We start from the raw sequence: 15,226 nt of genomic DNA on the forward strand, positions 1-15,226 counted from the left end.
GTGCCACCTATCATTGCCCTTCAGTGCCACCCATCAGTGCCACCTCTCAGTGCCCACCAATGCCACCTATCAGTGCCCACCAGTGCCACCTCATCAGTGCCCACCAGTGCCGCCTATTAGTGCCCATTAGTGTCGCCTTATCAGTGCCCATCAATGCAGCCTATCGGTGCCCATCAGTGCCCATTAGTGTCATCAAAGTACATCAATGAAGGAGAAAAATTACCTGTTTGTAAAATTTATTAACAAAATATAAAAAGGTTTTGTATTTTTTTTTTTTTTAATCTGGTCTTTTTAATTTGTTTAACAAAAAATAAAAAACCCAGAGGTGATCAAAAACCACCAAAAGAAAGCTCTATTTGTGGGGAAAAAAATGATAAAAATTTCATTTGAGTACAGTGTTGTATGACCGCGCAATTGTCATTCAAAGAGTGACAGCACTAAAAGCTGAAAATTGGTATGGGCAAGAGTGGGGTTTAGGTGCCCAGTAAGCAAGTGGTTAAAGCGGAGTTCCAACTACAATCAATAATTTTTTTTTTTAAACCTTTCACAAGCGTTTACAATGGCATTGTAACACTTACGTCTTCTGTATAATTTGTCCCCCGATGTCCGGTTTCATCTGTTGATGAAATCTGTTGGACTTTGATAAGGCAGTAGTGGCCGTTTTCATTTTGCTTGTGGGCATGTGAAGCCCACAAGCATCCTGTTCCGCGATACGGTGCTGCTGAGCGACCAGCATGCACCGCCCATTCTCTCCCCGATCTTGTGCATGCGCATTGAGTCATTCTCGGAGCCCTGTCAACTACTAGGTTGCCATCACAATGGGTGTCGGCAGTGCCCGCCCCGTTGTGATGGCATGGAAGCCCTCGGCGCTGCCCACTGACTCCTGGGATATGATGACACACATCTCCCAGGAGCAGTAGCGAGCGGAGGCGCTGAGGGAAGTGACGCAAGGACCACATAGCAACAGGCATTAAGAGGTGAGTAAAAAAAAAATAAAATGTCCAAATGTTTTTTTTTTTTTATATTATTTCATGCACAGTAATGCCTTTTTATTTTTTTGGGTGGAACTCCACTTTAATGCTTAAAACACTAGATATGCCTAAACGCATGTGCAATAAGCAGGTTTTACCTCATTTTTTAAGCAGCTTTTTCCTGCCAGGAGTTCTGAGGCTGAGAGGGGCTTAGACAGGCGCACAGTGTAAATGAGGCCTAAGCTGCTTGTCTGGAGTTCAGATTTAAAGTGGTGTTCCACCCAAAAAATAAAAAATACATGAAAATTCCTAAAAAAAAAAAGAAAAGAAAACATTTGGAATTTTTTTTTTTTTAACTCTATGCCTGTTGCTAGGGGGTCCCTCGTAGTCTGCCTCTTTCAGTGCCTGGGCTGGTGACATCACTTCCCCCTCGGCACAGGAAGGAGCTCTGCTCCCTCCCTCTTGTCATTTACCTGGGACCCATTACAGGTCCCAGGTGACTGAGCGGCCAATCACGGCGCGCGGCGCCGCTCGCGCATACGCAGTGGGTGCCCGGCTGTGAAACCACAGCCCGGCGCCCACAGTTGCAATGCCGGCGCCGCTGAACGGAGGGGGAGGCAAGCGGGGCTGGAACCTGGGACAGGTAAGTGTCCAATTAAAAGTCAGCAGCTGCAGTATTTGTAGCTGCTGACTTTTAATTTTTTTTTTTTTTTAAATGGGCCCTCCTCTTTAAAGGGGTTGTAAAGTCAGGATGATAAAACACTGCCATCCCCTCTGTTTTATCTATATCTACAGTACTATGTGTCCATTTTTAAAATTCTAATCGTAAATACCTTATCTCACAGCAATGACTTGTTGTCAATGATATTCCTCTGTTCAATCTGCCCTGTTGTAAGGAATGCGGAGGGAGGGGCTGAGATAACCCGCTGACATAAAATGGACACCTAGTAGTTTAGATATTGATAAAACAGAGGGGATGCAAGTTACTTTTAAATGGTATTTCAAGTGACAGGGAAGAGCAGTAGGAGGGGAGGGGCAAGGAAGAGATCGCTCTCACACACAGGCATCAGAACTGACAGGCAGGGAGGGAGGGGGAGAAGGAGAGACAGAGCGGAGAGCAGACAGCATGATGACAGAGGCACACAAACTGACCACGGTATCATGGATCAGCAGCCATGATTACCGTGGTCAGCAGAGACAGGAGGACACAGGAACAGGCAGGATCAACCAGGTATTTTTATATCATACAATGGGACAAATTACACAGCACAAGCACTGTCCTGTTTAACATGCTTTAAAGGAACAGAATATATGAATTATATATATATATATATATATATATATATATATATATATATATATATATTATTATTATTTTTTTTTTTTTTTAGGGTTACAAACACTTTAAATGTAAACTATGAGAACTAGTCACAATATTACATAAACACATGTTTTTATAAAATATATTTATTGATTTTCAAATGAAAACAATAAAAAACACAAATGAATAATTATCTCTCTTGCCTCTTTATGACATAACAGTAATAAAAAAAGTCAGGGCCTAAATCGGGTACAATAAACCAAATTGAGTGAGAAGTCAGCAAAATAAACCAACAACATTCGAATTTTAACATCCCAGATCTAGAGAAACCACAGATTAAGTAGGCTAGAGACCCAACAATCTCATAGCTTGTAAAATATCTTTGGTCTTATCTGGAGTTCAAAAGTGAGATTATATAGTAGGCTAGCACGGACTATTTGCAGTCAGGTTCTAATTGAGGAGGAGGAGAGACCCTTCCACGTTAGTAGAGTGGTCTTTTTGGAGTAGAAATAAAGGATCCGCAACAAGATTATAGCATATTTATCAATAAGAATATCACCAAAAACACCTAGTGAACAGAAACCCAGAGTGATCATGTAATCCGCCACCAAAGGCGGAGACAATATACGTGACGCTTTCCTGTTTGTCCTGCATATGTATTGGATTCTGTGTATACACCAAATACGAATACTGACCTTTACAGCGCTCTTTTTATCTTATCAAATTTCCATCATGTTGGCTTGAGATGCACCAAGAATTTTCTGTGTTCCTTTGGGATCTGATTGATTCAGACCTGGTGGTCTATCTAGGCGCATGTGAATCTATAATAAGGTCCATCCTTTCTGGTTCTTGTTTTTGGTGGCGGATTACATGGTTGCACTGGATTTCTGTTATTGATTTATTTTTCTACCCATGGTGTCTTCTGGATGGCAAGACTTGGATTTCTACTACCTTAATGCTGTCATTGGACTTTATGGGCTCTATACACTAATATTACTAGCGCTGCAAATATTGTTTCTCATGATTTATTATACAGTTTGTCTGAGTGTTTTTTGCTAACAGCTTTACACTTTTTTGCCAGAGCGGACTCTCATTTTACACACACATAGTAAACAGTTTTTAGGATACAATTAATTGGGAAGACACAGTGCTCATGAGATAAAAGTATTGATCTCTACCCAAAAATCATAGACAAAGGGACAGTTGCAGAAATAATGCAGAAAGTCAGCTGTAGTATCACAGCCCTGATCACAGCCCTGAAAACACTCTGATGCTAATGAAATGAATGACACTCTGTGTTGTTTAGTATTTCCAAATGATCAGAATTTGAGCCCAAAAATGTGATATGTGTACCAACATCAGAAATCAAAATGTCATTCCCAAAAATCAGACGGTAACATCACTATTCTACACTCACACACCAAGAATCACCAAATATCACAGAATAAATCAAGAAGCATAACTCCTGACTGATGTTATTCCACCACCTATATGTCCAAAGAAATGCAGTATGTATGTGTATTTATGTGTAGGAGGGTTCCACCACCATTGAAAATTGTGTCATATGTTTTCCATGGGCAAGGACAATAATCTGCCTTAACATTTCCCCACCACCACTAATTGCAGCATCTTACCAAGCAAAAACCAACCAAGTTCGAGATGGTTCAGCATGTTGACAGTAATCAGCCTTCAAAACACATGGCATATGCCAGAAACATGTTGTTCATTGGCTCTCCGGCCTTCCACAGTACATCTGCATTGATTAACTTATTGCACCCCTGAGACTTAGGACTGTTTGGCAGCACAGAAAAGCAGCCCCTATCTATGTGGAAGCACAGTGGCTAAGTGGTTATAACTTCTGCTTAGCAGCACTGGGGTCGATGTTTTGAATCCCAAGCATGCCACTTCATGTAGAAAAGTTGTCTGTCCTCCCTATGTTGTTAAATATAACTCCTGATTTAGGTCCCTTCCACAAATTATGTCTAAATGTTGTATTTATGTGTAGGAGGGTTCCACCAGCATTGCAAATCGTGTCATATGTTTTCCATGGGTAAGGACTCTAATCAGCCTTAATATTTCCCCACCACCACTAATTGCAGCCTCTTACCAAGCAAAAACCAATTTCAAGATGGTTCTCTAGCTGCATGCTGACAGTAACCAGCCGTCAAAACGTGAAAACCCAAGAAATGACATTATAAATCAATTACTAAATTATAAATTTCCACCAAATCTAGAACTGTGTGTTTCTGACCAGATATGTATGTATAAGTCTCGTGTGATGCTGCACACATATTTTAATGTTGTATGCTGATGATGAATGACAAATGCACTTTGTCAACAATTTGTGTGAAGCACCCCTCGCAAAGTTGTCATTTACTGTTTTGTACCCTCCACATGCCAACAACGTACAAGTTACATTTTTACATTTTTGGTATAACTGATCATGGTTAGAGCCTTGGACATTTGTTATTTTTAGGTTTAGCCTGCACAGATATATATGCTGATGCATTATTTCATTTGTAAAGAGTTCCTGACGAACAGGTGTGACTGATTGAGACATACATGAAGAAACAGAAACGATTAGACCCGGTTCACACACGGGCGGCACAACTTGCAGGTCGCCTCAGCAAGGCGACCTGCAAACGACTTCCGCGGCGACTTGCAAAACGACTTCTGTATAGAAGTCTATGCAAGTCGCCCCAAGTCGCCCCCAAAGTCGTACAGGAACCTTTTTCTAAGTCGGAGCGACTTGCGTCGCTCCGATTAGAACGGTTCCATTGTACAGAACGGGAGGCGTCTTGTCAGGCGACTAGGTCGCCTGACAAGTCGTCCCTGTGTGAACCGAGTCTTACACTGATGGATGTGTCCTTTACTGGGTGGGTCTGCTAGCAATTCTATCTAGGTTATATAAAGGCCTGAAGTTGTGGTGGTTGTTTGGCCTGATAAAAGGCCAGAATCTTTGTTTGCATTGCTTATATTGGTTTACAAATAGAGCTATATTTTGTATTTTTTGGGGGGTGCACTTCAGATATTAGCGGGCTGGACTGTGGTCACTGGGAGTAAAAAAATGACATAGCGTCTGTGCCTCATCATTGGTGTCAGTGGGAGGAACAGTGCCCTGTCATTGGTCTCAGTGGAAGGAATAGTGCCCGATCATTGGTATCAGCGGAAATAATAGTGCCCCAGTGTAAGAATCATTGGGAGGAATAGCGCTTAATATCTGTGGGAGGAATTCCCAAGGGCCAGATAAAGGCATGCAAAGGGCCACATCCGGCCCCCGCGCCGCAGTTTGGGGACCACTGGCTTAGATGAAAATGAAACTTCATGCTGAATTTCAGGGCTCTAGTAATTCTTTTGTGGACTAGGCAATCCATGAAATCTGGCAAATGTGATTTCTCTTTAAGAAACAAATAAACACAACAAAACAAAAAAAAATTTGCGTTGCAGGAGTGCTAATTTGCGGCTGCGAATTAGCGTTCGTGGATTCGCTCGGGCCGGTTTATGACCTGGAAATGCATCATCGTGAAAGGGGAAAGGGCATGCACACGCCCTCAGGAATTGTACTGCTGCTCAGCCTCTAACATGGCCGAGTCACTTCTTTCACTGCTGATATGCAAGGAGCTGCTGATATGCAAGGTAAGTGTGGGCAGTGTCTTGTCTTGTTCTCTGGGTTGCGGGGCTGTGCTAGTTAGCTTAGTTTATTGTGGTGGGGAGACTGTTGTGTGTAGTAATCCTTCGCACACCTTCACTTCCTAGGCATGCACACATGTCACTGCCTCTTTCTCTGCACATTAGACTTCTTGCATTTGTACATGTTCCTGTAAATACACCATCTACTATGTATATATGGTCTAAGCACGTTTTTAAAGGATCAGTGATTGTAAACAGTTAGTGCAGAAATCTTAACCTCTAGCACCTACTTAGGTAGAGGGTGCTACACACAGTTTAAGTCCTTTATTTTCTTTAAACTTGCAAACATCTCTTTACCCCATGTAGATCCATTGTCAATCCCAACGTCTGTTGCACCTGCAGACCTGGGAAGGCATGCACGGGTTAGTGCTGTCACAAGGGCCCCCTGGTGACATAAGCAGTTTGCCCCACCCCTTACCTATTTCACAAATGACAGATGGAGAAGTAGACAGTTGGTGGGTAACCTTTGCTGAAGGGGGAGCTTATGTTTTGGAATCAAATTTTTGGTGTCCAGCGGCTGTTGGGATTGATGATGGATTCACATTGGTGGTATATTGATTTGATTTGTGGAAATTAGTTACTAAAAGTGCATTTTGGGGAAAATGTGGGTTTTTAATTTGTTGGTTTATTCACTTTTTTAAGGGGAGTGATTAGGGGGACAGTGTACCACATACTCATTCACATGGGGGGACAGGATATAGGTGTCCCCTTTTAAAGGGGGCTTGAATATGCTGAAAATCCCCCCCGCCCGCAGACCCCAAAAACCAATGGCCAGGGTTGTAGGGAAGAGGCCCTTGTCCCCATCAACATGGGAACAAGGTGCTTTGGAGGGCACCCCAAAGCAACCTCTCCATGTTGAGGGCACGTGGCCTGGTATGGTTCAGGAGGGGGGGGGCGCTCGCTCATCCCCCCCATCCTGACCTCCAGGCCGCATGTCGGATAAGGGTCTGGTATGGATTTGGGGGGGGGGCACATCAACTTTTTTGTTAATTTAGGAGGGCCCTACGCCAATTTTTTCCCAATTTTTTTCAGAACAGCCAATTCCACATCAGCATGAGCATGGTTGTTTCCATTATATTATTGGCTCATTGCTAAACATTATTGTATAGAATTAAAAACATCAAACACTATTAAATGTATTTTGTATGTATAACTGTGCTCAGCCCAATAGGCTAGTGGTCAGTGCTTCTACCTTGAAAAACTCAGGCCTTGAAAGGCTCATGGGTTCAAATCCCACAGAAGGATACTAAAATATTGTATTGCTGAAAAAAGGCGAATGACAATTAGCCTAAGCGGCATATAATGAAACTAGGCGAATGCCAATTAGCCAATGCACTTTAGTTTGGCTGATTTTATTATATTAACTCTTCAAATGCATGCAATGGTATATATGCATTCAATAATATTATGGTGTGGCATTCCAAACATCACACACTAGTTAACGGGCAGTTTTATATTTTTTTGTTTGTTTATTTTAATTTGCTTGTGCACTGAAAAAAATAAACACAGCCGATGTATGGTAGGTTGGCTGGGATTTGAACTCATACCTTGAGTGCTTTGGAGACATCCGAGCAGACCACCAAGCCATTGTGCTAAGTACGCTGAGACCTGCCTAATAGTGTAATATGACTAAAGTATGAATGTAATTAATTACTGCTTTATAGTCACCTGAATAAAAAAAAAACATGAAAAAACAACATACAGCAAATATGTAACCTAAATGTTCAATACATGTAACTTTACAGAATAGCAGACATTACTCTGTAATACTCATCGATAACTGCATTAGTTAGCAAAAGAAGAAAAAAAAACTAGGAATACTAATTGCAATATACATCAATGGATGCACAGGAGGTAGAGCACATCTCACATAAAAATGTTTTCTTCACATACATGGATCATGGTTGCAGTGCAGTGCTATATAATAACTTGGTAGAAATTGGCACTTGCATATCCTCAGAATCGCCGATTAGCACTGATTCCGAATTTACCAAGGCATGTTCGCCGCTAATAGCGCGATTTTTCATTCGCACATTTGCCTAGTTGAACTCTTAATTGCCTGAAATGGGCGCTATTACAAGTTATTACGCTATTACTTCCCGGTGCTATAGTAAATGGCCCCCATTGACTTCAGAAAGATACTCATACAAGAATGATTCAGTTTTTTCTTATTTATTATGCAGTGCATGTCTTGTAACCCCTCTATTGGTTGGATTGCGCTGCAAAATCTTATTAATGCTCATGTCTTGTAACCCCTCTATTGGTTGGATTGTGCTGCAAAATCTTATTAATGCTAAATTAGCAGAGATAGAAGAAATAAATTATGCAATATTTGAAAATCCATTTAACATCCCAATTATCTGTGTTACTGTTTGTATTCTGCACACGGCTGAGCAATTAAAGTGACTGACTCAACCCTCCCACCTCACATGACTTTCTATTCATTTACGAAGCCTCACAGTGGTGGGCAATGGTAAGACACATTGACAGAAAGCTGGCTAGACCCCACTATTTGCATGACCTATATATATTTTAGCACAGTTGAAGTATTTATTAGATAATAAACACTTCATGCATTGGTTACAGTACAACTCACCGATTTCAGCTCCCAGTGAAGAGTTCAGTATTGCTCCAGCAGAGGATACCACTGCACAGGTAGAGAAGCCATGTGGATATAGTTTGCTCAAGGGTACCTGAGGAAAATACTTTTCCCATCCTAAGTTTGAGAAAGGAGCCTCTTTACCATCCAAAGTTCTCACAGGAGCTCGCTTTTTTAGGATACACAGAATTTCCTGGGAACTCAGTTTCCTAGAGTTTTGTTTTCCCGAGAAGCTAACGCCCAGCTTGTTAGCTCTGAGATACTCCCTTCTTGCTTTTTGCAGGCGAGGAGTCAGCATCTTTGATGACACATTACCTTTCCACAGCTTCTGAAGAAATGATTTAGACATAGTTGACGAGAATCCATTCCAATCATCATATTCTTCAAACATAAGTTGTTTCTTACGATGTGCATTCCTCCTGACTTTTCTATGTCTGGAGCGCACATTTTGATGATACCTTGCACCAGACACTGAACGGAATGATTGAGCCTGATTGGAATCTCTATGGATGAAGCCTTTTTTCTTTGACAAGATAAACTCATCCTCACTTGCAAAATAATTTTCCACATCCGCTATGGTTTTAATGCTACCAGGGCCAGACTTAAAGGTGTTTAAAACTTCTTCATCATTTAGATTATTGGCACCAATGGCATAGGATAATGATGCATCCTGTAGTGCTCCCATGATAGCCCTCTGCTTTCCTTGAATAGGTAGGAGTTTCTTAGCATCTATGTAAGAGAAGGAACTTGGCACTGGTTCTACAGAGTTGCTATCTGTAAAGTAGATGAATATTACCAGAAACAGTAAACCCCAAGCACAAATTCCAAATAGCATGAGTTGTTTCCATTGCTTTAGGTTAGATTTCATGGCTTGATCTCCAATAGCTTCTCTTTTCTTTATATGGGCAAAGCTGAAAATCTAATCGTGACCTGTAAAAAATACAGACAATGATCAGGAAATGTGGACTTATAATCAAACCACACTATACAGACACTTAGGGGTTGAAAAATGCAAAATCTGCTGCAATTGTGCATGGTAGACAGTCAACTTCTAACTTCAGCTTGTTCAATTAACCAGTTCCGGACATATACTGCGGGAGGGCGGCCCTACTTGACAAAACAACGTACCTGTACATTGTCCACGCTCCGTGGGCTGGGGCGCGCACGCACGCACGTGCCGCCAGCGACCGGCTTTGGCTGTGATTGGACACAGCGGGAGTCAATCAGTGGGGCCGGAGGCTGCGATGGCCGCCGGCCACCCACGATCATTATCGGGAATGACAGAATGGCGGTCTATGTAAACAAGGCAGACCGTCGTTTTGTCACAGACAAAGAGACAGATCTGTGATTCCTAGTAATCAGGAACACCAATCTTTCTCTTTGTCTAGTGTCAGCCGCCCCCACACAGTTAGTAAATACACTAACCCTTTGATTGTCTCTGATGTTAACCCATTCCCTGCCAGTGTCATTTATACATTGATCAGTGCATTTTTTTGGCACTGATCACTGTATTGTGTCACTGGTCCCAAAAAAGTGTCACTTTGTCGCAGTTCCCCTAAAAATCACTGGTCACCACCTAACAAGTAAAGAAAAAAAAGTCCCTAAATCTATCCCATAGTTTGTAGACATAACTTTTGCGCAAACCTATCAATATACAATAACTCAAATTTTTTTTATCCAAAAATATGTAGCAGAATACAAATTGGCCTAAACTGATGAAGAAATTTGATTTTTTTTTAATATGTTTTTATTGGATATGTTTTATAGCAGGAAGTAAAAAAATATTGTTTTTTTTCAAAATCGTTGCTCTTTTTTTGTTTATATCGCAAAAAATAACGCAGAGGTGATCAAATACCACCAAAAGAAAGCTCTATTTGTGGGGAAAAAAGGGCATGAACCTTGTTTGGTCACAATGTCGCATGACCGCGCAATTGTCAGTTAAAGTAACGCAGTGCCATATTCCAAAAAATGGCCTGGTCAATAAGGGGGTAAATCCTTTCGGGGCTGAAGTGGTTAATCAATTTGACAAAGTAAACTTGAAGCTGATTGGTTTCTATTCAGGGCTGCAAGCAGATTTTGCAATCTCAAGGTTAGTAAATCAACCCCTTAGTGGCATCATTTGTTATTATCATATACTCTATGGCCAAAAATGTATCTGATTTTTTTTATGACAGAATCAGTTACTCATAAACATCTTATGGATTTAACACCCTGGCTGGTGTCATAAGTATGAAATGAAATTGTTACACCTGCATTAAATCTCACAGTTGGGAAAGCTACTTCATAGTAATACATGCATATGAAATGTATTTCTGTACATTATTATTCTATAATCATTATTATATATTCTGTATTATCTTGTGAAAAGTTTTTCTTTGAATTATTCAGCCTAAGTCATAAAGGGCTAAAACAAGTGCATATGTAAAGGTGTATGCATATATTAAAAAGTCCCACAAAACAATTATTTGAGGAAGCTAATCTAAGACACCTTAGGTAACAACGGTAAAAAAATATCTTCAATTATCTGAATATCCTAAGATTCTGGTGTTCTAGTTTATAGAACCATAATCTCTTTTATTTCATATGTTAGATCTGTTCTAACAGTCAAGTCTCTGGGGCTTTATGCTACCATGTGGGTGTGCTGAATTGATGAAATCTGGCAGCAAATAATATAAAATATACAGCAGTCTTTGAGATCACTGACCTAGCAGTGCACCAACACATTATCACAGTGAATCAATCTTGCAAGGAGGATGTGTGCTTTCAGATCACAGTAAGACCACAAAGGAAGACAATCTTCAAAACTTATTAATAAATTCCAACTCCAAAATGTTAATCCTCAAATGCTGGATAAATAATGTACACGTTAGTAGAAGCAACAATCTAAAAATGGTAGAAAAATGTGGGGTACTTCTGTTTATGTTTTATTCTATGGTTAACATGTTTAAAGCGATAATAAACCCTTACTTTAGGCACTTTCAGCAGCTGAGTTAATCTAACTTGCTGAATATGTTGCTTCTTTTTCTTTTTTGGTCAATCTGAATTGATTAAAAAGCTTACAATACAGTACAATAAGACAAAAGATATGCCTGTATGATATAGGGCCAAAATTAAAAAAAAACAAACGAAAACTAAATAAGAATAAATAAGGAGGGTATTACATAAACACAAAAAATTGTGGGGAGCAACACATTATCCCAATACAAATATACAGCTGGGGGGCCGGTTGGGTTGGTACAGAAAGCAAATGAGCCTAGTCCAACATACAGAACCGTGAGCAAAAAATACGAAGGTGAGAGGCAAAGTACACATCATATGTTGGTGACCAGGAGCAGTAAAGAAACATTCAATAGATGACATAGATTCCTCCATAGTACCACCCCTACACCGCCAAGCACAAAGAACATACTTAGCAGTACCAGGTCCCCCCAAGTACCACCAAGGTCCAAAACTTGGGGGAAAAAATGATAAAAATGTTAAGAGGGAGGAGGGAAGGGGGAGGGGAGTAAAGCAGGAAAGAGAATGAAGAGGAGAAAAAGGCAAGAAAATGAAAGGGAAGGAAAATGAGATAAAGAGAGATGCATGGCCCAAGGAGGGTGCCCACAGTTACAGAAAGGATTGACCAAGTGAACTAAGAGAACCAGACAGACCTCTCCTAGCAATAAGGTCTCAAAGCTCAGAAGATTCCCAGTACATAATATAACTTTTACTAACACATAACTGGATACTAACATTTATAGGTAAAGTTGATCCAGGGAATATCTGATTGCCTCTCAGGGGATCAGGAAGGATTTTTTTCCCCTGCTGGAACAAATTGGATCATGCTTTGCTGTTTATTTTTTGCCTTCCTCTGGATCAACTGTGGTTATAGGATTGTGTATACGGTATTGTATGATTTTGGCTGGCTGGCTGTAGACTGCACTGTCCGCTGTTAATTCTTTCCTGTGAAGACCAGACATTCGAGGAAGCAGCGCTGATATGGCAGGAGCCAGCAGCATTGAAAGTTGTAAACTGTACGTGCTGGGGTAAGAATTTTAACAAATATTTACTAGGGAATGTTTATTTTATTGTGTCCAGCATTTTACGCTAAAAATGCTGAGGGTTCAATACTACTTTAAGGCACACCTAAAGGGAATACCACAGTCAAATGTAAGAGGTGTTAGTGGCCATAACTATGTATTCAACCAAGGAAACTCGGTTAAATATTACATAGCAGTAGATCCTGGTATTTATAGCACCCAGAGGGCTTAATAGGGCAAATGAAGGGCTGTGCAGGCATCTGATTCCAGCCCAGTTCTGATATAGGAACTTTCATTGACTTCAGTATTTAAAAGTATAAACTAAAACAAAGAATCTCAAATCAATCTCTCACACATGATCCAAACAAATAATGATGTAAATCAGAATGCAAAAAAAGCACAATATGCCCTTCCTTTTTTTTAAAAGATAAGTTCCCCTTCTGTAACACGTTACATGTTCCACGCGTATTTTAGGGTGGAACATGTAACATGTTCCAGCAGCTGCAGCCCCCCCCCCCCCGACAGCGGACAGGCATCTTTTCCAGGCGCCCGCAGTCACTGTTTGAAAAACCCATGGTCGTGCTGGGCTCTGCCCGCTCGGTCACGTCATTTATTCACAGTCCTCTGTGAATATAAAACTACAAGTCTCAACAGCCTTTGTGGCTGTCGGCTTGTAGTTTCAATGAACTACCATGGTGCTGTTGAGCACTCTGGTAGTTCATTTATTCTTCCTGTCAGCGTATATCTGGCTGCCCATACAAGGTACGAGCAGACAGATAGAATGAGAAGTCTGCAGGAGTCCTGTGTGGCACCCGCTAACTGCAAGAGTGCAATGCTTTCTATGCTCCAAGTAAAAATAATAATAAATGTACATTTTTTTTTACCTGCAAAAGGTAAACTTGTGCACTGAGGAATGACAGATTTTCTCTTACTAAACCACCCTGACACACCTATACTTCCTTTGCTGAGCTGTTACTCCTCTTCGCACCTCCAATGAAGCCATCCCAAATGCACGTTAATCCTTCTAAAGTTCAAATAAATATTTAGGGTTCGATATGAGCCAATGTGTTTTTGGAGAGCTGCGCCCCCTTTAGCAAGGCTATGAACAAATGTAACTTGGAGCTGTAGCACAAGGGATACTATGGTAAAATGACAACTGAAAATGCTCTGCAATGTAATGTGAACCTTCATAGACAGCAATTAGAGCTGTCTTTGTAACCAGACACCCTCAATATGTGCTTGAACTGTTATGCCAGGATCCATGGCCCCTTCCCTAGCCATTAAATGCTAATCTCAAACAACCCATATATAAAGAAAAAATATATATACTGTATATATATTTTTTATTTATTTCTTTATTATGCACACACTGTATGGAAAAATATGTCTTAGTCTTTTGTCTCAGTCTGAGATCCTAGCCCCTGGATGACCTAGCCACCTGTTAAACTTGTTGAATTTACTGGAACAATCCCTGTCCCATAAAACCAGATGATGAAAATATATTACTGTTGCTGAACTCCAGGCAAAGGCTTTAGAGTATGACCCTCCTTTATACCACTGTTACCACTGTGCATTTATTATCTACAGACTCCCACAAAACATCAATACTTTCACAGGCCAGAGCACAGGGTCTAGTGTTGGTGTAGAGATTTCAAATACAAAACATAAACATTTTTTATGTTTATATTTAATCTTTATTAGAAAAATAAAAACACATTGTTTCTATCAATGTCTGTGTCTTTCAAACATATCACATTAACTATACCAGCGTTCCACATAGATGCTTTCTTTCTTACTACGATAGACCCTGCTAAAGGGGGACCGGTGAGTCCCAAAACATGTCAGACACTTTTCTGTTTTTTACTGCGGCAAGAGAAAAGAGAATCTTTAAAAAAACAACCATGGCACTATTGTAATTTCTCGATTTTATGATCAAAAAAAGACAATTGAGAGAAAAAAATAAAAGGTATTTCAGAGAAGTATAGTAGGTGCAAAGTTATTTAACCGTGTACCACGAGCGACAGCACCTTGAAATTATGTGTTCCAATTTTAACCACTTCCTGTCCGCCATATAACAAAATGATGACCGCAAAGTATTTAAGTTATCCTGACTGGACATCATATGACATCCAGCTGGATAAGGCGCTAGCATGCGCCCGTGGAGGCGCGCAGCACGTTGATCAGTGGTGTGGTGTGTCAGTCTGCCACACCTCATCTCCGATCTAGGTAAAAAGCCTCTGATGTATGCTCTTTACCATGTGATCAGCTGTGTCCAATAACAGCTGGTCACAGTGTAAACAGGGAAAGCCATTTATCGGCTTTTCCTCCACTCGCACTGACAGACGCGAGTAGAGGAGAGCCAATTGGCTTCTCTCCTGAGAGGGAGGGGTCTTCGCTGATAATCAGCACATTGATTATCACTGCAGACCCATCAAGGATGCCCACTGGAGACCACCAGGGATGCCCACTGGCGACCACCAGGTGAGCCCACCGGGGATGCCATCAGTGCCACCCATCAGTGCTGCCTATCAGTGCACATCAGTGCCACCTATGAGCCCCCATCAGTGCCACCTATCAGTACCCATCGGTGCTGCATATCAGTGCCACCTATGAGTGCCCATCAGTG

The 15,226-nt window shown here is 41.0% G+C and overlaps 1 protein-coding gene across 4 annotated transcripts in view; it reads right to left on the reverse strand.

The window, feature by feature from the left end:
- Positions 1–15,226, reverse strand: part of ST6GAL2 (ST6 beta-galactoside alpha-2,6-sialyltransferase 2) — a 249,127-nt gene that overhangs the window by 83,975 nt on the left and 149,926 nt on the right. For all 4 annotated transcript variants that reach the window (XM_073614793.1, XM_073614794.1, XM_073614791.1 and 1 more), the window contains one exon: positions 8,579–9,511. In XM_073614793.1, coding sequence (XP_073470894.1) covers positions 8,579–9,449 — 871 coding nt within the window. In that variant the 5' untranslated portion in view covers positions 9,450–9,511. The remainder of the gene's footprint in view (positions 1–8,578; positions 9,512–15,226) is intronic.

This window comes from Aquarana catesbeiana, linkage group LG02, assembly GCF_042186555.1.
Source record: "Aquarana catesbeiana isolate 2022-GZ linkage group LG02, ASM4218655v1, whole genome shotgun sequence".
In the NCBI taxonomy this organism is placed as follows: domain Eukaryota; kingdom Metazoa; phylum Chordata; class Amphibia; order Anura; family Ranidae; genus Aquarana; species Aquarana catesbeiana.